At 42.2% G+C, this 27,703-nt stretch overlaps 1 protein-coding gene across 2 annotated transcripts in view; it reads left to right on the plus strand.

The window, feature by feature from the left end:
* Positions 1–27,703, plus strand: part of SLC25A13 (solute carrier family 25 member 13) — a 236,108-nt gene that overhangs the window by 191,341 nt on the left and 17,064 nt on the right. For both annotated transcript variants that reach the window (XM_073629566.1, XM_073629567.1), the window contains exon 15: positions 14,689–14,827. In XM_073629566.1, coding sequence (XP_073485667.1) covers positions 14,689–14,827 — 139 coding nt within the window. The remainder of the gene's footprint in view (positions 1–14,688; positions 14,828–27,703) is intronic.

Consider the following 27,703-nt stretch of genomic DNA (forward strand, 5'->3'; position numbering starts at 1 on the left):
ACCCAGAGGGGAATGCTTTTTTTTTTTTTTTTTTTTCTTAACAAAAGGAGTTACTCTTTAAATGACTTGTCCCAGACAGATTTCTAGATTGCCTTTCCGGTGGTATTTGAAAGCCAGTGCATACCAAACCTTTATTTGGCTAGAATTATTATTATTTGGCATTCACTGGAAAGCAGAAAAAAATTAAAAACAAAAAAAACCAAATAGCTTTGTTCTGTCTAAAAAAAGGTATTTTTTTTTTTTTTTTTTTTTAATAAATTGCATGTAGTACTGTACAAAGTGTTAGGTATATTCTCGGTGCTTCCATTTAAATTATAGAGTATTAGATCAAAGATGACAAATCTGTATCCTGTGTCTTTGTGTACTTCTACAGGTAAAACTTTGGGTTAATGGCTTTACAAAGTAGAAAGGCGGGGGGGGGGGGGGTGTAAAAGCTAGTGGATCAAAATGTGACTGGCTGCCTATTGTTTACAACCATTGACTCCAAATAATTCCGCATGCCAAATAATTTCAAGACCTGTAAGCTATGAGAATTAAATGGAGAAAGGAGGTAGGAGCTCCTACAGGTGCCAGGAGCATTAAATAACCCTGGCAGACAAGGTGCACCTCTGTCTTGTATAGCTGAAGCCTTCCCCCTTCAGTCTGGCATTTTTTTTTTCTCCCCCCCCTTACACCAGACAATGTGCATTCACTGCAGGAGACTGGCCTAAGCCCGAGTCTCCCAGACCTGCTGGCTCCTTCTGCCCGACCCGACACAGAGGTGCCTTTGTCAGTGTAATTACTCTCCTGTTGTTGTAGAAATGGTTGTTTAGTGCTGGGCTCGCAGGTTGGGCTGGAATATGCAAGAATTAGCATGCTAAAGAGAGCTCTCTAGCCTCGTGGGTATACGGTCCGTCCCATGTTCCAGTACCTGCCTGGAATGGCCCTACCTGTTTAACAATACAGTATGGGAATTACCTTTTTTCCTCCCCACCTTTCACTTTTACTTAAACACTGTTTTGTTGTAAGATAAACTGGAGCAGAAATCAACTATAAAGATGTTTGTTTTCTTTCTCAATTCTGTGCAAACACAAAACGTGAAATAACAATAAATGTAAGATATAAAATAATTCATACTGATGGTGGCAAGTTTTACCATACCCTGTTTCCCCGAAAATAAGACCTAGCGTGATTGTCAGTGATGGCTGCAATATAAGCCCTACCCCCCAAATAAGCCCTTCCCTGTTTCCCCGAAATTAAGCCCTACCCTGAAAATAAGACCTACAAGGACTTTAACTAGGGCTTATTTGGGGGGTAGGGCTTATTTTGCAGCCATCACCAACAATCACGCTAGGTCTTATTTTCGGGGAAACAGGGTAGTTGCCGTTTTATAGCTCGTGCCAATGTTATTGGCCCTCTGCAGCAGGGGTCTTCAAACTTTCTAAACCAAAGGGCCAGTTTATTGTTCTTCAGACTTTAGGGGGCTGGACTGTGGCCGGTGGAAGAAGATAATGTCCCAGAATCAGCAGGAGTAATCAGTACCTCTGGCTTGCCAGTCACTGAGAGTAAAATAAAAATTACATAGCACCTGCAATTAGTAGGAGGAGGAATAGTGCGCCACCATTGCTGTCCGTGGTTGGAATAATGCTCCACCATTGATGTTTTTGGGAGGAATAATGCCCCATCATTGGTGTCAGTGGATGGAATATTGCCCTATCACTGGTATCAGCGGGTGGAATAGTGTCCTATCCTTGGGGCCAGTGGGTGGAATAGTGTCCTATCCTTGGGGCCAGTGGGTGGAATAGTGTCCTATCCTTGGGGCCAGTGGGTGGAATAGTGTCCTATCCTTGGGGCCAGTGGGTGGAATAGTGTCCTATCCTTGGGGCCAGTGGGTGGAATAGTGTCCTATCCTTGGGGCCAGTGGGTGGAATAGTGTCCTATCCTTGGGGCCAGTGGGGGGAATAGTGTCCTATCCTTGGGGCCAGTGGGGGGAATAGTGTCCTATCCTTGGGGCCAGTGGGGGGAATAGTGTCCTATCCTTGGGGCCAGTGGGGGGAATAGTGTCCTATCCTTGGGGCCAGTGGGGGGAATAGTGTCCTATCCTTGGGGCCAGTGGGTGGAATAGTGTCCTATCCTTGGGGCCAGTGGGTGGAATAGTGTCCTATCCTTGGGGCCAGTGGGTGGAATAGTGTCCTATCCTTGGGGCCAGTGGGTGGAATAGTGTCCTATCCTTGGGGCCAGTGGGTGGAATAGTGTCCTATCCTTGGGGCCAGTGGGTGGAATAGTGTCCTATCCTTGGGGCCAGTGGGTGGAATAGTGTCCTATCCTTGGGGCCAGTGGGTGGAATAGTGTCCTATCCTTGGGGCCAGTGGGTGGAATAGTGTCCTATCCTTGGGGCCAGTGGGTGGAATAGTGTCCTATCCTTGGGGCCAGTGGGTGGAATAGTGTCCTATCCTTGGGGCCAGTGGGTGGAATAGTGTCCTATCCTTGGGGCCAGTGGGTGGAATAGTGTCCTATCCTTGGGGCCAGTGGGTGGAATAGTGTCCTATCCTTGGGGCCAGTGGGTGGAATAGTGTCCTATCCTTGGGGCCAGTGGGTGGAATAGTGTCCTATCCTTGGGGCCAGTGGGTGGAATAGTGTCCTATCCTTGGGGCCAGTGGGTGGAATAGTGTCCTATCCTTGGGGCCAGTGGGTGGAATAGTGTCCTATCCTTGGGGCCAGTGGGTGGAATAGTGTCCTATCCTTGGGGCCAGTGGGTGGAATAGTGTCCTATCCTTGGGGCCAGTGGGTGGAATAGTGTCCTATCCTTGGGGCCAGTGGGTGGAATAGTGTCCTATCCTTGGGGCCAGTGGGTGGAATAGTGTCTCATTGTTGGTGTCAGCACAAGGAATATTGCCCCACCATGTCATTTGGAGGATTAGTGCCGCATCTTTGGTGTCTGTGGGAGGAATAGTGTTCCATTGTTTATACCAGTGGGAGGAATTATGCTCCACTGTTGGTGTCCGTGAAAGCAATAGAGCTTCACCATTGGTGTCAACGGAGGGAATAGTGCCCTACCCTGTTTCCTCGAAAATAAGACCTAGCGTGATTGTCAGTGATGGCTGCAATATAAGCCCTACCCCCCAAATAAGCCCGTCCCTGTTTCCCCGAAATTAAGCCCTACCCTGAAAATAAGACCTACCTTTAACTAGGGCTTATTTGGGGGGTAGGGCTTATTTTGCAGCCATCACCAACAATTACGCTAGGTCTTATTTTCGAGGAAACAGGGTATCGTGTTGTCAGTAGGAGGAATAGTGCCTCCAAGGTCAGATAAATGCAAGGCAGTTTAGACACCGTTGCTCTACAGGATTTGAGGGTCTGATCTGCATTTTTGCAGCCATTACAAGAGATTCTAACTCCCCCTGATGGATTCCACTTCCTGTGCTTACAGGCTGTAATGGACTAGCACCTACCCACCTCTTCATCCTGGACTTCTTTGTTCCTTAGTTTGTTATTGTTCTCTTTATAGCTCTGACAACAATTTGTTTAATTGGCTTTTGAGTGCCACATCCCAAATTAAAATGTTAGGTTTATAAAGAGAGGGATTTTAAATGCACAAATCAGAAAATAATTTAAAAATACAAAGTTTATTACAAAAATTCTTTTTTTTTTTTTTTTTTTTTTTTTAACCGGTTCAATACAGGGCAATTTCACCCCCTTCCTTCCCAGGCCCATTTTTAGTTTTCAGCGCTGTCGCACTTCAAACGTCAATTGCACGGTCGTGCGACGTTGTACCCAAAAAAATTTGACGTCCTTTTTTCACCACAAATAGAGCTTTTTTTTGGTGGTATTTGATCGCCTCTGCGGTTTTTATTTTTTGCCCTATAAACAAAAGAAGAGTGACAATTTTGAAAAAAAAACACAATATTTTTTACTTTTTGCTATAATAAATATCCCAATTTTTTTTTTTTAAAACACATTTTTTCCTCAGTTTTGGCCGATACGTATTCTTCTACATATTTTTGGTAAAAAAATCGCAATAAGCGTATATTGATTGGTTTGCGCAAAAGTTATAGTGTCTACAAAATACGGGATAGATTTATGGCATTTTTTTAAAAAAATATATTTTTTTATTTTTTTAGCGGCGATCGCAATTTTTATTGGTGACTGCGACATTATGGCGGACACATCGGACACTTTTGACACATTTTTGGGACCAATCACATTTATACAGCGATCAATGCTATAAAATTGCATTGATTACTGTGTAAATGTGACAGGCAGTGAACGGGGTTAACCACTAGGGGGCGGGGAGGGGTTAAGTATGTTTCCTAGGGAAAGATTCTAACTGTAGGGGGAGGGGACGCACTAGGGGAGGAGACCGATCAGTGTTCCTCCGTTCTGGGAACACAGATCGCTCTCCTCAGAGCTGACAGGCTGTGGATCTGTGTGTTTACACACACAGATCAACATGCCGGCCCGGTTAACGGGCAATCGCGGGTGCCCGGTGGACATCGCGGCCGCCGGGCACACGCACCGGGTCCCGAGGAACACAGCGCGCGTGCGCGCCCCCTAGACGGCCGGGAATCCCAGGACGTCATATGACGTCCACCCAGGATGGGAGATCCCATCTGTGGACGTCATATGACTATACGCGGGTATTGAAGTGGTTAAACAAGAACAAACAATTTCCTATTAAAAAGGCTTTTTTTTTTCAGTACATAGACCTTATTCCAAAATCATCCTGGTAGATACATGCTTAAAATCCGGTATAATGCCTGAGCAGTATTAATAGTTCAGTTGAATTGGCTAGGCCACTCCTGAACCTTAATGTGCTTCTTCTTGAGCCACTCCTTTGTTGCCTTGACCGTGTGTTTTGGATCATTGTCATGCTGGAATACCCATCCACAGCCCTTTTTTTAATGCCCTGGCTGGGGGAAGGAGGTTCTCACCCAAGATTTGACAGTACTTGGCCCCCCGTCCATCCTCCCTTTTGATGCGGTGAAGTTGTCCTGTCCCCTTAACAGAAAAACACCCCAAAAGCACAATGTTTCCACCTCCATGTTTGATGGTGAGGATGGTGTTCTTGGGGTCATAGGCAGCATTCTTCCTCCTCCAAACATGTTGAGTTGATACCTAAGAACTGGATTTTGGTCTCCTCTGACCACAACCCTTTCACCCAGTTCTCCTCTGAATCGTTCAGATGTTCATTAGCAAGCTTCAGATGGGCCTGTACATGTGCTTTCTTGATCAGGGGGATCTTGCGGGCACTGCTGGATTTCAGTCCTTCGTGGTGTAGTGTGTTACCAATTGTTTTCTTGGTGACTATGGTCCCAGCTGCCTTGAGATCATTAACAAGATTCTCCCGTGTAGTTCTGGGCTGATTCCTCACTGTTCTCATGACCACTGAAACTCCACGAGGTGAGATGTTGCATGGAGCCCCAGACCGAGGGAGATTGACAGTCATTTTGTGTTTACTCCATTTGCGAATAATTGCATCAACCGTTGTCACCCTCTCACCAAGGTAGTCTTGTAGCCCATTCCAGCCATTCCCCCACTGTATGGTCCTTATCTCACATGCATACAGTACAATCCCATACTAAGGCCAATTTAGACAGGAGCCAATAAAGCTACCACGTGTCTTTGGAGTGTGGGAGGAAACCAGAGTACTAGGAGGAAACGCATGCATGCACAGGGAGAACATGCACTTCATACAGGTAATGTCCTTGTTGGTATGTGAACTAAGGACCCCAACGCAAGACCCTACCCTAAAACATGCAGACTCCATGCAGGTAATGTCCTGGTTGGGATTTGAATTGGGGACCCTAGCACTGCAGGGGATAAGTGCTAACCACTAAGTCACTGTGCTGATCATTATTAATGCTCATACTTCATGCTTTTAGTGGACTTTTGTCATTACCCAGATTTCATCGATCCGTGAAAATGATGCATCCTCCACTCTTGTATAATACGTCTGTATCCTGTAATTGTAAATTCTTGTTTTTTTTTTTTAATTAAAGAAAATCTGAAGGCAGCTTGTTAATTTTGTGTAGTTTTACTGTCGTATAATAAATTGTAGGACCCTGAAGCTATGAGGCACAGTTAGAAGTACTGTATAAAAGCAGACACTCACTCATGTATTAGGCACCCCTATTTATAACAGAGCGGGTTCTGATCTCCACAGGACATCACAGTGATTACTCCACACCCTGCCTGCATTTCACAGGTAATACATAAAATACAGAGCGTGGTGTGGACCCTGCAGAGAACATTTCTGTGATGTGAGGAAAGACTTGTCAGCTATGCTGTCCTTTATAAATGTACCTCAGGTTTTTTTTTTTTTTTTTTTTGTGCTGAAAAGCAGTGATCTAGTCGTCGTCTTATAAATGGGCCTCTTAGAGACTCAGTCACAATTGGCTTATGCAAGAACCCGAATAGTTTCAATACTCATAAATATGCAGCTTTACCTGTCAGTGATCCCAGTCTATACCCTTTGCTGGAACTATTATTTTGATACTTTCAGCTTCACAGATTGATCTTGTAGATTGCAAATTTGTGATAAGCCTATCGCGTTTTATCAGAATAGTTGGAAAGGACAAATAAATAGCCACTGCCCCCACCTATAACTGGCCTTTACAGCAAGGAGCACATGGAAGGTTGATGCATGCCAAGCAAAACGCACTGGACACCTTTGCTGTCATTGTGCTATGTGCTCGGTGTCCAGTGCTCCCCTGTGCCTTTTAAGAAGGGGTGGGCTCCCTCCAGGCTCACCTGCCCTCTGCCTATCCATTGTAATGCATGTGCTTCCTCTGTGGAGGCTCTCAAAATTTTAGATTTTGGACTACAGAAAATGGGGTGCCTTGATGGGGCTCTGTAGCTTACGTATGTTTTTGCAAATGTGTGCAAACCAAACTAAACCCCTGTTTTTAACGCATACTGTTAGACAGGATAATTCAGTTGGTCGCAGGCTGTTTGGTAAGTTGAGCTCGGAATTTTTTTTGTTTGTCGGTTCCAAAGGAACTCCCTTTTGGTATCATTTTTCCATGAAATTGGTCCAATTTTTGCATGTAAATTTACTTTCTGTTGGATTCTGATCTGCGGCAACTTTTAAAGTGAGACTGTGAACCAATCTTTTTGTTTAGTCACAGCAACCTTTTGAAAGTATGTTAACTCTCTTCACATCAAAGAGAGTGGGCCCCGTAACATAAAAAAACCCGCCCCCCCCCCCCCCCCCCCCCCTTACATGAGTGTCCTCGGTTTTCCCCTTTTTTTAACATCAGTCCCTCCCCCTTTCACATCAGAGTCCTCATCACTCCCTTTCACATAAGTCCTTCCTTCCGATCTTTACCACAACACAACTCCAGAGATAAAACAATAATTCTCACACTCTACAAGACTCTGGTCTGGCCGCACCTGGAGTATGCTGTCCAGTTCTGGGCACCAGTCCTCAGGAAGGATGTGCTGGAACTGGAGAGAGTCCACAGAAGGGTAACAAAGCTAATAAAGGGACTGGAGGACCTTAGTAACGAGAAAAGGTTACGAGCACTGAACTTGTTCTCTCTGGAGAAGAGACACTTGAGAGAGCATATCATTTCAATGTACAAATACCGTACTGGTGACCCCACAATAGAGATAAAACTTTTCAGCGAACAGAGAATTTATTAAGACATGTGCCCATTCACTAAAACTAGAAGAAAAGAGGTTTAACCTTAAACTGTGTAGAGGGTTCTTTATGTTAAGAGCGGCAAGGCTGTGGAATTCACTTCTTGATCATTTTAAAAGACTATTAGACCACAACATACAGGGGATATACAATGTAGTACTGACATAAAATCACACACATAGGCTGGACTTGAGGGACTAACTATGTAACACCTGTGGCAACTTGGCAGAGGGCGGGAGGCGGAGCAGGTCAGGAAAGAGGTGGAATTTAGTCCTATTCAGAATGGTGGGGCTGCAATGAATACCACCCTTCCTGGATTAGCATCATACATTTCCATGGTGCTGGCGGCCAGCTTGTCTGTGCAGTGGAAATGCATGAAGCTACTCAAGAATACCGGGCACAGCGTGGCACCCTTTAAGGATCCAAATGGCATACCTGTTGAGAAATGGTGACTAAGGCCATTTAGAGGAGAGTTTCATAGGTTCTCTTAAATCATAAAACTCTCCACAGCCACTAATTCTCACCTCCCTCACACTTTCCCATCGCTCTGTCTCATTTTTTTTCTTTCTTTTTTTTTTTTTTTTTTCACATTAAAGTTTTTATTGATTTTTATATCAAGACACAATCTTTTTGCCTGCAGGAATTCCCTGCATTCCCAAGATTGGGGACGCACGTGATGACCTCCTCTTCTTCCCAGGGTGCAGCACCGTTCAAAAGTCCAAAACATAGTCAAAGAGAGTGGAAAGAAGTTCATTAAAGTGGGGGCACACACTATAAGAAAATCAGGCGTATGTTCGTCTGATTTTTCTCGTTGTTCCACAGCAAATCGGAACCGATTAACAAAAATTCGTATGAAAATTCCCGTACGATAAAAGGCCTTTTTTTTGTTGTTTCTGATCTTGCGCAGTCTTTCTTTTCTAATTTTTCTTGTACAAAAATGGTACACATTAAGCGAAAATCGTTCGTTCTGTTCCCGTACGAGAGAAAATGTGGTGTTTGTCCCTTCAGGAATTTTCGTATTAATATTCGGAATTGGCTGTTGAAAGTTGTGTACACACTATACGAAAATCGTATGAAAAATAAAATGTTTGCCTGATATTTCTTATAGTGTGTACGAGCCTTTACTCTGTTTCAGATCTGATACTGACCAACAAAGCTTACAGATCGTTTACACTCTGCGCTTTCATAGACAGAGTGGTGGGGTGAATGTTAAGTAAAAGTTGTGTGGTCTGTCATATGACTTTTTAAACCGTATTAGGCCCCATGCATATTGGGCGTTTGGCCATCTCTTCTAAACAGCTTTCAGGAGAAAAGCAGCGTAAAAAAAAAAAAAAATGCCCAAAGCCTCGTTTTTGTAAACTCATTTAGGCACTTCAAGCATTTTATTCGTTTCATTGGCCAGACTATTTATTCTGGCCATTGAAATGAATAAGCGCTAAATGCGCCTATCATTAGTGCGTGTTTAGATGCGACAAACCACTCTTCTCTAATCGCGCTGGCTCTGGGTTTTTTTTTATTTTTTTTTCTCTAAACACCTATGTGTGCAGGGACATTGAGGTGCCTTTAGAGGCAGAAAAAAGTCATACACCCTTAAAAGCGTCAGCGCCAGTGTGCCAGAGGCATAAAACCTAAAAACAAAATTGCAATATTAAAGTCAGAAAATAGGGGATGGCGCTGTGTAAAAGACAGAGAGTGTAGATGTGAGTGTTTTAAAGTGACAGGCGCTTTAGTGCGTGATACAATCCTACATAAATAGAAAAAATAATAAAATATAAAATAAAAAATATTATAAAAAATGTGAATTGACCAAAAATCAATAGATATTATAAAGTGATAAATCCTTATTGAAATTGCAAGCAATTATAATCCCATACATTAAGCAACCTCAATCCTTATCTTCTCTAAATTATAGAGCATGTGTTAACAAATTCACTAAAAATACAAAGTGACAAGTGTCAAATATAGAAAAATTTGGTTGTCAAACCACAGTGCAATTATGTGCAAAAAACGTTAAAAATTAAAACCAATCTATTATATATAAAAAAATTGTATCAAAACCTGTGTATCAAAAAAAATTTTTTTTTTATAGTCCCATCTGCTATTTAATATAAAAGTTCATAATAGTGATACAATATGCAGTGCCATAAATCGTATAGCGTATTTCCCAGAAGATTCTTCTTTGTCAATGGAGATCCATGCAATAACTCTTAGCTATTTCCCCCAATCTGATTGCACTCACCGGAGCTCCCTGCCCCTGCAGGGGATTGAGCGTGTGATGTTAATCCTCAGCCTTTAATCGCTCCGATCCCACCGGTGTCAGTATCCTTCCACTTAGCCCAATCCAGGTGAACCACTCGTTGAGGAGGGGAGGGGGACTCACTGCCCCTTGCTGTAGCACAGATCCCAGCCAGGCATCCACTTTCATATGTTAGACAAAAAATAAAAATTCCTTCATAGCGTAACTTTGTTTATGATTAATATTTTATTTGTGTACTACAGTCCAACACTACGACTGAATCCACTCCAACAAAATAGAAAAGCCTAAAATTAGCTTTAATAAAAGGAGAGGGAGCTCGCAGGCTCACTGTCTCTCCACACAGTCCGGGGACCCAGCGCTGCTAAAAAAACTACCGCTTGCATTCCACCGGTCTGGTTCCCGAAACCACGATACACAGAAGTGACGCCTCCGATGACGTCCGTATGACGAAACGTGTAAGGCGGGACTATCTTGGCACGCACAACGTCACTTCCGTGTATCGTGGTTCCGGGAACCAGACCGGTGGAACGCAAGCGGTAGTTTTTTTTAGCAGCGCTGTGTCCCCGGACTGTGTGGAGAGACAGTGAGCCTGCGAGCTCCCTCTCCTTTTATTAACGCTAATTTTAAGCTTTTCTATTTTGTTGGAGTGGATTCAGTCGTAGTGCTGGACTGTAGTACACAAATAAAATATTAATCATACACAAAGTTACGCTATGAAGGAATTTTTATTTTTTGTCTAACATATGAAAGTGAATGCCTGGCTGGGATCTGTGCTACAGCAAGGGGCAGTGAGTCCCCCTCCCCTCCTCAACGAGTGGTTCACCTGGATTGGGCTAAGTGGAAGGATACTGACAGCGGTGGGATCGGAGCGATTAAAGGCTGAGGATTAACATCACACGCTCATACCCCTGCAGGGGCAGGGAGCTCCGGTGAGTGCAATCAGATTGGGGGAAATAGCTAAGAGTTATTGCATGGATCTCCATTGACAAAGAAGAATCTTCTGGGAAATACACTATACGATTTATGGCACTGTATATTGTATCACTATTATGAACTTTTATATTAAATAGCAGATGGGACTCTAAAAAAAAAAAAATTTTTTTGATACAATTTTTTTATATATAATTGGTTTTAATTTTTAATGTTTTTTGCACATAATTGCATTGTGAGTATTGCACTGTGGTTTGACAACCACATTTTTCTATATTTGGCACTTGTCACTTTGTATTTTTAGTGAATTTGTTAACACATGCTCTATAATTTAGATAAGATAAGGATTGAGGTTGCTTAATGTATGGGATTATAATTGCTTGCAATTTCAATAAGGATTTATCACTTTATAATATCTATTGATTTTTGGTCAATTCACATTTTTTATAATATTTTTTTATAATATTTTTTTTTTTATTTTTTTTTTTCTATTTATGTAGGATTGTATCACGCACTAAAGCACCTGTCACTTTAAAACACTCACATCTACACTCTGTCTTTTACACAGCGCCATCCCCTATTTTCTGACTTTAACCTTTTGGGGTATCACTGAGGTGTTCCCTACTTGCACAGGGGGGGCAGCAGTGTTTTAATAGTCTGAAGTGCGGACCCATTGATAGATTAAAATTGTAATATTGCAGCTTACAAATCCTTAAAACTAAACCTTTGGTGGCTGCATTCGTTTTCCTTTTTTTAGGCTGGTTTTCTTTGTCATCTAGTGGTCCGGCTAGTAACGCACTTTTTGTCCTAGGGTGTCTCCACTGTGGGTGGAGCAGCAATGGAGACACATTTGCACAGGAGCATTGTCAGACTGGGGAGAGCAAGTGTTAAAGCCAAACACCTAATACTTTTTAACTACTTGCCGACCACCAGCCGCCGCAGGTTAGCACAAGCTGCGTGAAATGCCGTCATTATACGTCAGAAGCTATAGGGGGCGTGTGCGATGCTCGTGGCCGGCGGCTGCGATGTCCTCCGGCCACAGGCGATCGCTCCTCAGAGAGCCAGAACAGGGATCTGTAAATGTAAACGGACAGATCCCCATTCTGACAGGGGAGTAGAGAGAGATCTGCTATTCCTAGTGATCAGGAACAGCGATCTCTCTCCTCCTCTAGTCAGTACACTCCCACCACAGTTAGAAACCCCTCTCTAGGACACATTTAACCCCTTGATCGCCCCCTAGTGTTAACTCCTTCCCTGCCAATGGCATTTATACAGTAATCGGTGGCTATTTTTAGCTCTGAATGCTGTATAAATGTCACTGGTCCCAAAAAAGTGTGCAATCTGTCTGCCGCAATGTAGCAGTCCCGAAAAAATCGCAGATCGCTGCTATTACTAGTAAAACATAAATTAATAATAATAGTGCCATAAATCTATCCCCTATTTTGTAGTTGCTATAACTTTTGCGCAAACCAATCAATATATGCTTATTGTGATTTTTATTTTATTTTATTTTTTAATTCCAAAAATATGTAGAAGAATAGCAAAAAAGTAAAAAATATTGTGTTTTTTTTTTTTGTTTTTTTTGTTTTTGTTTTTTCAAAATTGTCGCTCTTTTTTTCTTTTTTTGTTTATAGCGCAAAAAATAAAATAAAATAACACCAAAAGAAAGCTCTATTTGTGTGAAAAAAGAGGACATACGTTTTGTTTGGGTACAACGTCGCGCGTTTTTTCCTTTTTGGGATTAAGGTTGTACATAAATTATTAAAAGCTGATCATTGTAAGCACCCTTGTCAGAGTCATTGGTTCATTTCAACCCTCTACTTTTGATAGACAACTTGGTCTTGTTACAGTGCCTTGAAAAAGTATTCACACCCCTTGAAATTTTCCACATTTTGTCATGTTACAACCAAAAACTTAAATGTATTTTATTGGGATTTTATGTGATAGACCAACACAAAGTGGCACATAATTGTGAAGTGGAAGGAAAATGATAAATGGTTTTCAAATTAATATCAGAAAGGTGGGGTGCATTTGTATTCAGCCCCCTTTACTCTGATACCCCTAACTAAAATCTAGTGGAACCAATTGCCTTCAGAAGTCACCTAATTTAGTAAATAGTCAACCTGAGTATAATTTAATCTCAGTATACATACAGCTGTTCTGTGAAGCCCTCAGAGGTTTGTTAGAGAACCTTAGTGAACAAACAGCATCATGAAGGCCAAGAAACACACCAGACAGGTCAGGGATAAAGTTGTGGAGAAGTTTAAAGCAGGGTTAGGTTATAAGAAAATATCCCAAGCTTTGAACATCTCAAGGAGCACTATTCAATCCATCATCGGAAAATGAAAAGAGTATGTCACAACTGCAAACCTAGCAGGACATGGCCGTTCACCTAAACTGACAGGCGGGGCAAGGAGAGCATTAATCAGAGAAGCAGCCAAGAGGTCCATGGTAACTCTGGAGGAGATGCAGAGATCCACAGCTCAGGTGGGAGAATCTGTCCACAGGACAACTATTAGTCGTGCTCTCCACAAATCTGGCCTTTATGGAAGAGTGGCAAGAAGAAAGCCATTGTTGAAAGAAATCCATAAGAAGTCCAGTTTGCAGTTTGTGAGAAGCAATGTGGGGGACACAGCAAACATATGGAAGAAGGTGCTCTGGTCAGATGAGACCAAAATTGCACTTTTTGGCCTAAAAGCAAAACACTATGTGTGGCGGAAAACTAACACTGCACATCACCCTGAACACACCATCCCCACCGTGAAACATGGTGGTGGCAGCATCATGTTTTGGGGATGCTTTTCTTCAGCAGGGACAGGGAAGCTGGTCAGAGTTGATTTTCAAGATGTATGGAGCCAATTACAGGTCAATCTTAGAAGAAAACCTGTTGGTGTCTGCAAGAGACTGGGGCAGAGGTTCACCTTCCAGCAGGGCAATGACCCTAAACATACAGCCAGAGCTACAATGGAATGGTTTAAATCAAAGCATATTCATGTGTTAGAATGGCCCAGTCAAAGTCCAGACCTAAATCCAATTGAGAATCTGTGGCATAACTTGAAAATTGCTGTTCACAGACGCTCTCCATCCAATCTGACAGAGCTTGAGCTATTTTTCAAAGTAGAATGGGCAAAAAATGTCCCTCTCTAGATGTGCAAAGCTGGTAGAGACATCCCCAAAAAGACTTGCAGCTATAATTGCAGAGAAAGGCGGTTCTGCAAAGTATTGACTCCGGGGGGCTGAATACAAATGTGCACCACACTTTTCACATATTTATTTGTAAAAAGTTTTGAAAACCATTTATCATTTTCCTTCCACTTCACAATTATGGGCCACTTTGTGTTGGTCTATCACATAAAATCCCAATAAAATACATTTACATTTTTGGTTGTAACATAACATAAATGTGGAAAATTTCCAGAGGTATGAATACTTTTTTAAGGCACTGTAAGAATTGGTAAGCTGCAATATATTTTTTTTTTATTACTGCTTTAATTTGCATTTAATACTATTGCTGGCTAGATTGTACTTCCACCTTTTCATTCTTGAGGCTGACACACAAAAACTGCTAATGTTTTATGGAAGCAGATTTTTTTTTTTTTTTTAACCTTATGAATTCTAACTTGCTCAGTTGTGTGGCTTTAGATGATACATTTTTTCTCTTTCCAGATGTTATCGGTACAACTGCTAACACTTCTGTATCTTTTATTCCTTGGTTATACATCAGCACAGAGCATAGGCTGGTAGTAAACCTATCAGAGTGCCAGCGATTGTTCAGCTGGGTAGAAAATAAGCATTTCTGTTCTCCTTGTGTGTTCTGAGGTCTATGTGTTATCCTTTTTTATGGCACTTTTCTAAATGACTGTAACTCTTTTTACCACAGGGCGCCAAGGCGTGCTTTCTCCGCGACATCCCCTTCTCTGCTATCTACTTCCCCTGTTATGCCCATATGAAGAGCGCCTTTGCATCAGAAGATGGTAGGGTGAGCCCTGGGTACCTCCTTCTGGCTGGTGCCATCGCCGGTAAGAACTGGATATGCCGTATTTTATCTTTTGCCGAAAGGCATATTTTGATGTGAAAATTATCATGAGATAAAAAACACCCTTTTCCGCTGCCACCCATGAAATTATTAATAAAACAATGTCTGCAGCTGCCCACACTCTGCCACAGTTGTGCATAAAAATAACTGTATAATCAAAATAGATGTATCGCTATCATAATCAAACATTGATCATTTTATATATTTTATGATCTGATAAATGTTTGGATTATGATAGAGCTACACCTATGTTGATTATACTAAAATAACTCGGGCTACTGCATAGATTTTGGGGTGCCACATCCCTTTTTATTAACAAGCTTGGCTATATACACACACATACACGTATAGGCCAGGTTTCCGAGACTTTTATTAGAAATGATCATTTCAAAAACACTGAAAACCTTTTCTTGCAAGAAAAGCAGGCAGACCTAAAACTTACAGCAGGTATAGGAACCATGTAATGTGTGCAAATTAACATGTATTAAAAAAAAAAAAAAAATCCAGACTTTTTTGGTGTGGATGGAAAACAACTGTCCACTGAGAGAGTTTCTTTTACCTCCTGTTTCTGCGAAAGCATTTGCATTGTGAGTTTCCCACTACTTTCTGTACCAGAGAACAATGATCACCAGAACATATTTAGCCGCACTTGCTGGCTAGCCACAACTAGCCGGTAAGTGGATAATTGCTGCACCATTGACACGCAGCAATTATCGACTTGCCGGCTAGTTGTGGGAGGCCGTCGTATGACAGCCTCCCCTGATCACGCCTGCTACAGGGTGCGGGTGGCGTGTATCTGTGATCACAGTGGCTATAAGTCACTGATTGCCGCCATTACTAGTATGTGTAGATATATAGATAGAGATATATATAGATATCTCTATCTATATATATATATATAGATAGAGATAGAGATATATATATATATATATAGAGAGAGAGATATATATATATATATATATATATATATCTATATAGATCTATCTATATAGATATATCTATATATCTATATAGATAGATATATATATATATAGATATATAGATATATCTATATAGATAGATATATCTATATATATAGATAGAGAGAGAGAGAGATATAGATATATCATAGTTTGTAGATACTCTAACTTTTGCGCAAACAAATCAATATACACTATTTTTTTTCCAAAAATATGTAGTAGTATACATATTGGCCTAAATTTATGAAGAAATTTGATTTAAAAAAAAAAAGAATGATTGGATATGTTTTATAGCAGAAAGTAAAAAAAGTATACTTTTTTTTTTTTTCAAAATTCTGTCTTTTTTGATTTATATCCCAAAAAATAAAAAAAACTTAGTGGTGATCAAACACCACCAGAAGAAAGCTCTATATGTGGAAAAAATTATACAGATTTAGTTTGGGTACAGCGTTGCATGACCGCGCAATTGTCAGTTAACGCAGTGTCAAAAAGCCAAAAAATGGCCTGGTTGTAAAAGGGGGGTAAATCTTCGGGTGGCCAAGTGGTTACAGTGAGGGGAAAAAGTATTTGATTCCTTCTGCTGATTTTGTATGTTTCCCTACTGACAAAGAAATGATCAGTCTATAATTTTAATGGTAGGTTTATTTTAAGACTGAGAGACAGAATAACAAAAAAAATCCAGAAAAACTAATTTCAAAAAAGTAATAAATTGATTTATACTTTCACCCAGTTCTCCTCTGAATCATTCAGATGTTTATTAGCAAACTTCAGACGGGTCTGTACATGTGCTTTCTTGAGCAGTGGGATTGCGGGCGCTTCAGGATTTCAGTCCTTCACGGCGTTGTGTGTTACCAATTGTTTTCTTGGTGACTATGGTCCCAGCTGCCTTGATATCATTGGAAAGATTCTCCCGTGTAGTTCTGGGCTGATTCCTCACCGTTTTAATGATCTGAAACCCCACGAGGTGAGATCTTGCATGGAGCCCCAGACTGAAGGAGATTGATGGTTATTTTGTGTTTCTTCCATTTGCGAATAATCGCACCAACTGTTGTCACCCTCTCACCAAGCTGCTTGGCGATAGTCTTGTAGCCCATTCCAGCCTTGTGTAGGTCTACAATCTTGTCCCTGACATCCTTGGACAGCTCTTTGTTCTTGCCCATGGTGGAGAGATTAGAATCTGATTGCTTCTGTGGACAGGTGTCTTTTATACAGGTAACAAGCTGAGATTAGGAGCACTCCCTTTAAGAGAGTGCTCCTAATTTCAGCTCATTACCTGTATAGAAGACACCTGGAAGCCAGAAATATTGCTGATTGATAGGGAATCAAATACTTATTTTACTCATTAAAATGCAAATCAATTTATAACTTTTTTGAAATGTTGTTTTTCTGCATATTTAAAATAAACCTACCATTAAAATTCTAGACTGATCATTTCTTTGTCAGTAGGCAAACGTACAAAATCAGCAGGGGGTCAAATACTTTTTTCCCCCTCGCTGTAAGTCACCATGTTAAATTGACATTCTGACTTCCAGCGGTCTTCATAATTGTCTGAGCACTTCAGTGTGACAGAATCGTACAACAGTTAATATTCTATCACCATTGAAAAGTAACACGGGAGGGCCCTTCCGGCTATGGGTTGCTGTACATTGTGGAGTGGTAAGAAGCAAATCTTTGCTGTGTGTTTTGGGATGTCATTTGACAGCCATAAATGTGTGGTCTGTATAGAAATATGAATGCAGGTATTGATTTTTAAGAAACAGCTGTTATCATTACTATGTGTAAGATATATGCTTTCACTGCAGTACTGTAGCACCATCTTGTCTACAATGTTTTTTTTTTTGTTTTTTGTTTTTTTTACAAACTCGTTATTTCACCTTCTTTTAACCACAACAATTAGGACTGACAGCAGGATTAGACTCCAGAACATTAAAAAACAACCCCCCTTTTATTGTCTGTGGCTCTGGTAATCTAACTGATAAAACACACCTCCTTATAGTTGTCGTAGATGATAGATGAACCTTCATAAATATTCCTGGGTGGTCTTTGACATTCCTTACATTTTTTTTTTTGAATATCACAAAATGTTACACAGAATACATGGTTTCCTTATCCAGATGCTGATGTGATAATAAGGGGTAAGGGTTTTATCAGGATACAGGTATGTAGAGTAGGACATTTTTGGGTCAGAAAGGGAGTTAAACTTGAGCAAAAGGATGCCTTCTCATTTATGAGACTGACAGGCTACCTACTGTGCTAACGAGGCAGACGACATCTCGATTAAATGTGTGTTCCTAATCTCTGGTGAAAAATCCCAGTGCTCTGACCCGTTGCTAGCCATTCATTAGATCAACATTAAGAAGCTTCTAAGACCCTCTTTTACTTGCCTAAGTCTGCTGCCACATGATGATCTGTGACGTAGTAGATTGATGGTGCTGGAACCTTAGCTAGATATACTTGGATACTAATTAATGTATTTGACACAAATGTACTGTTGTTATCCCAATGGGGCGTCTGGGTTATAGTCCATGGCATCTCTTCTGGATCTGGAGAGCAGTGTTCAGTACATGGACTCTGCTCTCGGAAGCCTTCAGGATCCTGTGAGAGGCCTGTGATTGATACTTTGGGCAGCATCTACATCAACAACTACAAAAAGGACCCTCTCAAACCACAGACCAGAAGAAAGAAGATTTGAGACTCTGCCTGTCTTTTGAGCAAGGTTTTAGTGACGTATTTAGGGCATTTATTCGGTTTACAACTTAAATAGCTAGGGGCATATAAAGTAGGTAGGGAAACTTTTTTCTTCTTTTTTTTTATTATTAAAACTGAAGGTGAGCTGGAGAAAAGTAGTTTAAAGGATAACTAAAGGTTCTTTTTTTTTTTTTTTTTTTCTTTAAACAAACATGTCATACTCATCTCCTCTGTGCAGTTGGTTTTGCACAGAGTGGCCCCGATCCTCCTCTTCTAGGGTCCCTCAGCGGCGCTCCTGGCTCCTCCTCTTCTCAAGTGCCCTGTTGGAGAGCCGCTCTCCCTCGGGGCACTCGTGCGGGCGCACTCCCGTGCTCTGCTACTACGGCTATTAATACAGACATCGAACTCAGCCCCGCCCCCCAACTCCCGCGGCAGCAGTGGTAGCCAATGGCTGCGCTGCTATCAATCTATCCAATCAGGAACCGAGACACCGGCTGGAGCTGGTGTGCTCGTCTCCGTCGCTGGAAAGACCGGGTTCAGATAAGTAAAGGGGGTGGGGGCTCTGGGGGGCAGCTGCATCACAGGGGTTTATTCACCTTAATGAATAGAATGCATTAAAGTGTTACTAAACCCAGTAATATGAAAATAGTTCTTGATCCCGAGTCACGCTTTGTGTGTCCGTTGACGCACAGAGCACGGCTCAGCCCCGCCCCCCCACTGTCTCCTCACAGACTGCGATTCACAGCAGAAGGAGGCAATGACTTCCGCTGCTGCCTCTCTGTCCAATGAGAAGAGAGAGAGCCGGGAGAGCTGCTAATCTCTGGCACAGCGCTGGATTGAGATGGGGCTCAGGTAAGTACAAGGAGGGCCTTGGAGAAAAGCTACGTACAGAAGGTTTTTTTTTTATCTTAATGCAGAGAATGCATCAAAAATCTTCTGCCTTTGTATATACAATTTTTCAGCAATTTGAGCTACAGTAGCTCTTCTAATGTGTGGATTGTCAGGCAGTCAAAGGTGGTGCGGCTGTCTAAATACAATAGCAGTGCTTGTTCATCCATCCAGCTGTTTAGCATGGATGGAGGAGACTCTTGATGTGATTGCTTTCAGCCCATGGGCTGAATAAGAGAAATAGAAGTATGTATGGCTTGTATAAAAGTGCATATTATTTGGCTGTGTTTTGCTGGCTCACGGGAATGGTTGCCATTAGCAATGCTTCATATTCCCATCGCACACGTTCCTGGTATAAGCTCTCAAGATTTGGGTTCTGCAGCAACAACCAGCTGGATACTGGACCAAGTCACAACGTAGATATTTGCCAGCACACCAAGGATCGGCACAAAGTGGCGTCCAAATGGGTGGTTTATTGCATGATCACAACACAAGAAAGGTGCAATGTTTCGGAGTCACACAGGACCCCTTCATCAGGCATGTGATGACGAAGGGGTCCTGCGTGACTCTGAAACTTTGCACCTTTCTTGCGTTGTGATCATGCACTAAGCCACCCGTTTGGACGACACTTTGTGCCGATCCTTGGTGTGCTGGCAAATATCTACGTGGTTGCCATTTAGCTACACTAAATGTTTAGTGTAGCTAATGGCAACCTTGGTGCGGGAGGAAATGATAGGTGACTATTTGTCTCAGGTGGGGCTGCCATAAAAGCAAACCTCTGCAGGGAAAAGAAACACTGACTTTAAAGAAATAACATTTTCTATTCATGTACTAATTCGTTTTTTGTTGTTTTTTTTTTTTTTTTTTTCCTTGATTGGACCTATTCTTGTATCCATTATCTTCCCCCCCCCATTTTTCATTACCTATATGATCATATAGAAATGCCTTTAAACTTGCCTGCATCCCGCCATTTTTTTTTCTTTAACAAAACAAGCCTTGAACATGGTAGCCCGTGTGCAGACGTGAAATGCAAGCACCCATCTACATGCCAAACAGCTTCTGAAATTCGGCCGCTCCCTCTGCCTCTTTCAAGCTCCTGATGTGATTGCAGACGCAGATAACTCCCTTTTGAAGTTTAGTCACACAGGCTGCCTTTATACTTTCATTTCTGTCAGGCTTGCAATCTACAAGGCTGTGAATCTACGTTTCGCTGCACCATTTCCAAACACATCTAGAGATATGAAACAATACATTTCAGATTCTGGAGGAGGGGGAGAAGGAAAGCCGCCTCCTTTGCGGCATATTATCGTAATGTAATACATGGCCTCTGAAATGTCAACCTGCCTGACTTAAGATTGTCATCTGCACTTCAAGGCTTTCAGCGTCGCAGCATTGTAAAGCTGGGCCATTAAGGTACCGGAAGAAGGGAAAAGCTGAAATATGAAACTATAGAATTGGCATGAGTAGACCCGAGGTTCGCTGTCAGCTAACAGGGCATGCTGAGACGTGACGATATATAGTTATAATGTATAGTGGGGTCCACCATAGCGAAAACCCATTGAGGGGAATTTATCAAAACAGACAGAGTCTAGAACAGCTGTACATGGCTGCTTCTATCTTTCGTTTTTAAAATTGAACAAGCTGAAGATAGAAGCTGATTGGTTGCCATGGACTGCTGTTCCAGATTCTATCCGCTCCAGTTTTCATAAATTCCCCCCATTGCATTTTGGGAACTTTATGGCATTAATAGCTTCAATGATAGCGTTCATTATATGAATTTTTATTCATGTGCAGTATAAAAGTTGCAGGGGTTTGGACAAACTATGAACCACTTGACCTCCGGAAGATTTACCCTCCATGACCAGGCCATTTTTTGCCATATGGTACTGCATTACTTTTTTTTTTTAGAAATCTTTTTATTGGTGTTAAAGACACATACATACGAATAGTATAAAACACAGTATACAGATACAATAGTGACTTTCATCTGGAAACATAGGCGTATAATATCAAAAACGTATTTGTATATTTAAGCGTCAGTCACCATTATGTTTAAATGAGGTGTGGATCCCACTGGTGGAGATTGGAGAGACGGCACGGACGTCAACCCCACGCTCCCACTTATATGCAGGAAAAATAAAAAAAATCTGGGAAATGTTCCCTTCGCGACTACGAATCTTCGTGAAGAATGTAGAAATATATGGGGGTTCAGATTAGGGGGGGCTATCTTTAGACACATTTAAATCCATCTAAGCCGTAGATGGTTCCTCCAACCATTTGGACCATACTTTCTGATATTTCAGAGGGCAACCTCTGTTGAAGTATGTATCTCTATTTAGGGGTAGGTTCTCGTTCACCAACTACTTCCAGAAGGCAACCGCAGGTGGGGCCGACTTCTTCCAGTGAAGTGTAATGCTCTTCCTGGCGTAGAACAGTAAGAGGCTCACCAACGTGCGTCCTGCAACAGTAGGAATCAACTGTTCCACTAGACCCAATAGACAGACAGATACGGAAGGCTGCAAGGGGACAGCACTAATTAGGCAAATGCAAGACATTACCTCTTCCCAAAACACGATGATAGCTGGGCAAGTCCAGAATATATTTATGAAGTCCCCCGGGGTCCCCCCGCATCTCCAACACCCTGGAGAGAGATTAGAGTCTATTCTGTGTAACCTAGAGGGAGTAAAGTAAGCTCGGTGGGCTATTTTAAATTGTATCAGGCGGTCTCTGATGGAGACCAGGGACCGGAATGGGAAGTCCCAGATATTGTCCCAGTCATCTTGATCAAGTTCTGGGACGTCCTGAAGCTCACGGGCCCTAAGTTTATCCAAATCGGGAAGTGAGACTAAGAAGATGTAAGTATATCCGAGAGGTTGGCTTGTTGGTGCAGTCCAGTCTCAGGACCTCTTCAAGAGAGGCCTGCATGAACTGGGGGTTAGCGTGGGAGAATTGGCAGCTGAAGGCATGGGAGAGTTGTATGTATCTAAAAAAAATATGATTCTGGGATATTGTATTTAGAGCGCAACAAGGGTAGTGGGATCAATGAATTATTATGGACTATCTGAGAGAGTAATTTTATATTAAATTTAGTCCAGGAGTTAGGAATTGTATATATCTGGGCTAGGTTGGGATTGCACAAAGTGGAGCGTTTGGCGAATGTGCTTCTGCGGGGTATCGTTCGAGTTTGAGGCCAGCTCTCCACGCCCGCAGAGTAGTGATCATAGAAGGGGTTAATGCATATGGGGCACGCGGGCCACGGAAGAGTCAAAATTTAAGAGCCTCGAGGGACTGCATCACAGCTGCCTCTAGTAACACCGCTGAATTAATGACATCTGGGTCTAACCACCACACTGCAGTGACCAATTGGGCGGCCAGGAAATATTTATGGAAATCTGGGAATGCTAGTCCACCTTGGGAGGTAGGGACGCATCAGTGTGGTCTGTCTGTATCTCGGGGATTGAGGGCCCCAGTACTGCATTACTTTAACTGACAATTGCACATTCCTGCTACGCTGTATCCAAATAAAATTTGTCAATTTTTTCCCCAGAAATAGAGCTTTCTTTTGGTGGTATTTGATCACCTCTGCATTTTTATTTTTTGCGCTATAAGCAAAAAAAGCCAACCATTTTGAAAAAAAAAAAAAAAAATTTTTTTTTACTTTCTGCTATACAAGATATACAATACAAAAAATGTAAAAAAATCGAATTTCTTCATAAATTTAGGCCAATATTTATTCTGCTACAACATGATTTTGGTAATAGAAAATTCCCAATAAGCGTATATTGATTGGTTTATGTGACCATTATAGTGTATACATACTATGGTATATATTGAAGGAATTTCTTTTTATACTAGTAATGGCAGCGATCAGCGACTTACAGCAGAACTGCGGTATTGCGGCGGACGTTCGGACACTGACACTTTGCGGGAACCAGTGGCACTAATACAGTGATCAGTGATAAAAAAATATACACTGTCACTGTACTGACACAGGTTGGGAAGGGGTTAAACATTTAGGCGTGCTCAAAGGGTTAACTGTGTGCCTTGCCAGTCTTTTTGTGTACTGTGTTAGGTGCTTTTGGTGCGCGCCCCCCCCCCCCACCCCCCGTCAGAACGGAGAGCTGCCTGGTTTACATAGGCAGATCCCTATTCTGTTTATTTTACTGATGATCATCCGGTGGACATCCAGTGCCTGGCACCCGCAGATCTGGCTTTTGCTGTAAATAATCCCTTGTCCCAAAGCACCCACCCTCCATGTTGAGGGCATGTGGCCTGGTATGGTCCAGCGGGGGGAGAGGGGTGCTCGCTCGTCCCCCCATCCCGACCTGCCGGGCTGCATGCTCGAATAAGGGTTCCCACGCCTTTTTTTTGGCGTGAGAGTTCCCCTTAGAATCCATACCAGACCGAAGGGTCTGGTATCGTTTGTACCCCTATGCCAATTTTTTTTTTTTTCATTTTGGTGGGGGTTCACCTTCATCCTCAGCACACAAGTCGCACCGCAAGTCGGATCATCATGATCCAACTTCTGGTGCAACTTCTATTCAAATCAATAGGCTCCCATAGGGAACCATTGATTTTGAATAGAGGCAGAGAAACGCCTGATGAGGCTTAACGATCTGTATACAGTGTTAAGCTGCGTTCAACAGCTTTTACCAGCATCTGACAGCTCATAAACTCCCCTGCTGATAAACGTCCAAAAACGTCCACGTGTGCATGGACACATAGGATAACATAGAGGGGAGATTATGGGCTGTTAAAAAAAAAAAACATCTCTTTATGAGCTTCAGTGTGCATGGAGCCTCAAACAGTGCCAACATCAAGGCTCCTCTGTATACTGCAGACCTAGCTCTATAGTTTGAGATTCTCCAAATTGGAGCATATATACAGTAGCAGTGGATAGATTAAGGGCAGACACCACATCAAACAAGCTATACAAAAAAGATGACAACCACCCCAATGTATTTTTCTTTTTTGTATAGCTTGTTGGCTGTTTTGGTGTGGGGTCTGAGTTTTTAGCAGACTCAGGCAGCTGACTCCCGCCCTCCTCTGGTCCTATTCCAGACCTTGCACTTTCTGCTTCCCAGCTCCAACCCCCAGCGTTTTTCCAGGTAGCTGGTAAGTGGGGTGCACTGTGATGTAAGGCAGGATTGGTGACTTGACTTCTTAGGGTAGGGGGGCCCCCTCTTTACATCTGATGTAAGGGGAGGTGGGGTTCTCTGAACACCGTGTCTTTCAGATACAAACAGCCCTTCGAGGACAACCATAATGCTGATGTGGCCCACAATGAAATTGCGTTTTGACACCCCTGGGCTAGATGGTGCTGGGCATCCTCCAGCCAGGAAATTAGGTAGACTTGATGTGACTTGCTGCAGCTTCTAATTCATACTGAGAGAAGCTTGCAGTGTGTTGTAAAATTAGAGAAAGAATTTTCAGGACAGGAGAAGTGCTTGTACAGTTGCAAGACTAACGGTAAGACTGGGAGTCACCTTTAAATCCCAACTCCAGGTGTAGAAAATACATTAAAAATAAATAGTCCAATACCTGTAGGTAAAAGTTGCACATTTTGCCTTTATACTTGCCCTCCCACTGGTGCTGTCCTCTGAAGATACGGGGCTCCAATATCTTGCTGCTCCTCTTTTAGGGTGGAATGATGGTCCGTGTCATGCAACCCATTTCCTTTGATCCCAAGGCGTTATAGACACACCCCCAGGAGGCATGTCCCCGCAACAACTTGGAAAATGCTACAGATCCCGGGGGCTCATGTGAGCACCATTCTCCATATCATTAATGATCGCTGGCACTTCAAAAAGAGGAATGACCCCGCCTGTGACATTACTGGCTGATTTAATGTGGGGTGGGGTTTAGAAAGTGCAGGTATTGTTGATTTTTCTGCCATGTCTGCCAGCAATTTCTAATATCTACAACTTTCTGTTGCATTAAACCTAATTTTCCTCTGATCCTTCTAGCTACAACATAAAATCTCTATCCATTACAGTTTTATGACTGATGTTATAGAAAGTCCAAACTAAGCTGCCTCAGAGTAAATGTTGAAATCTTTCTCTTCTCTGTGGAGCCCTCGAGGGCTGCAGCCAAACCAGTATGGTCTGGCGGAATAAACTGACCCATTTCAGCGCAATAAACAGCCACGCAGAGAAGAAAGTGTAAATATAGAACGCCATAGGGAGATGTAAAGTAAAAATTGTAAATTGTGGTTTAAAGAAAATATTCCATACATAGAATTAAGCTGCCAGTCTTGACAGAGAATATTTAATTGCAGCCCAAAATACACTTACAAGAAACGACCAACAATTCTGTGAACTGTGACCGCTGATCTGTTATAGACTGGGCCTCCAACAAACCAATATATTACATAGATACATACTGGGAGATCTATATTAACGAGAAAACACACTTAACACATTGTAATCAGACTTGCTGGGATTGATAAAATATAACAAACTGGGAGAAATGATGATCTTTTTTGAAGAAAATGATGCTCCAGGCTTCCGCCACTGCTGGCTACATGGTAAAAAAAAAAAAAAAAGTCTAGGTATGTGATAGTCGCATGATCTCTTCCGAATGAAAAGTCTGAGTTTTTCATTTAGGCTGGTCATAGATGAGTCAAAAACCAAATTTTCTGACAATCGAAAAACAAAAAAGGCACATACGATTGTGTCATTTTTCTAAACAAAATCCAGCATGTTGGATCAGGCACTTTCGATTGCGGCATGAAGATCACATGTTACAGCTGGCATACTAATGATATCCGTTCAGTAATGGTCACTTGACCAAAAGACTTTGGATCATACGATCCAAGGCCGGCCAAACACGAGTCGAAAACCAAATGAAAATTCTTGGTCATTCGTTTTTTGACTCGTCTATGGCCAGCCTTGGATCGTATGATCCAAAGTCTTTTGGTCATGTGGCCATTCCTCAAAGGAACCCAAGAAAACATTGTCCCTTTCATCCAAGACAAGCAGTCCCCTCCACAGTGCTTGTGTGAAAGCTTGTAACTGGACCAATGGCATGTATAAAGTTCTTTGGCCACCATAAGGCCCCTTTCACACTGGGGCGCTTTTCCAGGGCAGAAAAAAGCACATAAACTATTCCCCATAAAATCGTATGTAGCTGCTCACACTGCAGGTGCGCTGCACTTTGAAAAGTCCTTCATGTTGCATCTAAGGTCATCAAAAAGCACCTTTTATTGTAAGTTATTGGGAACACATTAAAAGCTCATCAGTGTGAAATTGCTCTTGGGCACCTTCGCACAGATGCCTCCGCTTGCTTAGCAGGGATCGCTCCGATAATCCCAGATGAGCAGGCGGATGACAGGACTGTGCAGAGCGCAGACGGACAAAGTCCCACTCTCCTCTATGGGGAGAGTGGGTGAAAAAGGACCGCCTGTCCTTTTTCATCCGATCAGCCAGATGGATGGAAAATAGGACCACCGTCTGTCAGGATTTGGCGGACAGGATTGGATAGCGGCGGATGTCAGCAGACATGTCGCCGCTGACATCCGCCACTCCATAGGAGTGTGCGATCAGGTGCGCCTAAAAGAAAACGGACAGGCGGACCTGATCTGACAGCCCGTGTGAAAGGGACCTTAAGTTGCACAAAAGAGCATCAGTAGAAAAAAAACCAAGATGGCATTTCAGGAAAATAATCTCATACAAACTGTGAAGCATGGTGTTGAAATGCTTATCAGTCAACTATGATTCTGCATCATATCAAAGTGTGCTTGATGGGCCTCTGAGGTTATTTGTCCAAAAGTTGAAGTTGAACCAGAAATTAACCTTTCAGTTCGTTAATGATCATAGCAAATCCATGAAGGAATAGAACAGATAAATGGAGGTGATGAACTGGCCTAGTCAAAGCTCTGATTTTTGAATCCCATTGAATTGTTTAGGAATATAAAATGTGAGAGGAAACCACAATTATTTTTCAACTGAAGGAATTTTGTATTGAGGAATTGTCAAACTGGGAGGCAGTTCTGAAAACACTTGCAAGATACGCCTTCTAAACCAAAGGGTGTATGTACTTTTTCCACAGTAGGGTAGTAAATGACTGAAAAGGCACATTTTTCTTATGTTTTTGTGTATTGTACAGTGCCTTGAAAAAGGCAAAAATGTAAATGTATTTTATTGGGATTTTATGTGATAGACCAACACAAAGGGACACATAATTGTGAAGCGGAAGGAAAATGATAAATGGTTTTCAAAAGTTTTCAGAAGTTTAAAGCAGGGTTAGGTTATAAAATCCCAAGCTTTGAACATCTCACGGAGCACTGTTCAATCCATCATCCAAAAATGGAAAGAGTATGGCAC

This window comes from Aquarana catesbeiana, linkage group LG05 (genome assembly GCF_042186555.1).
Source record: "Aquarana catesbeiana isolate 2022-GZ linkage group LG05, ASM4218655v1, whole genome shotgun sequence".
NCBI lineage: Eukaryota > Metazoa > Chordata > Amphibia > Anura > Ranidae > Aquarana > Aquarana catesbeiana.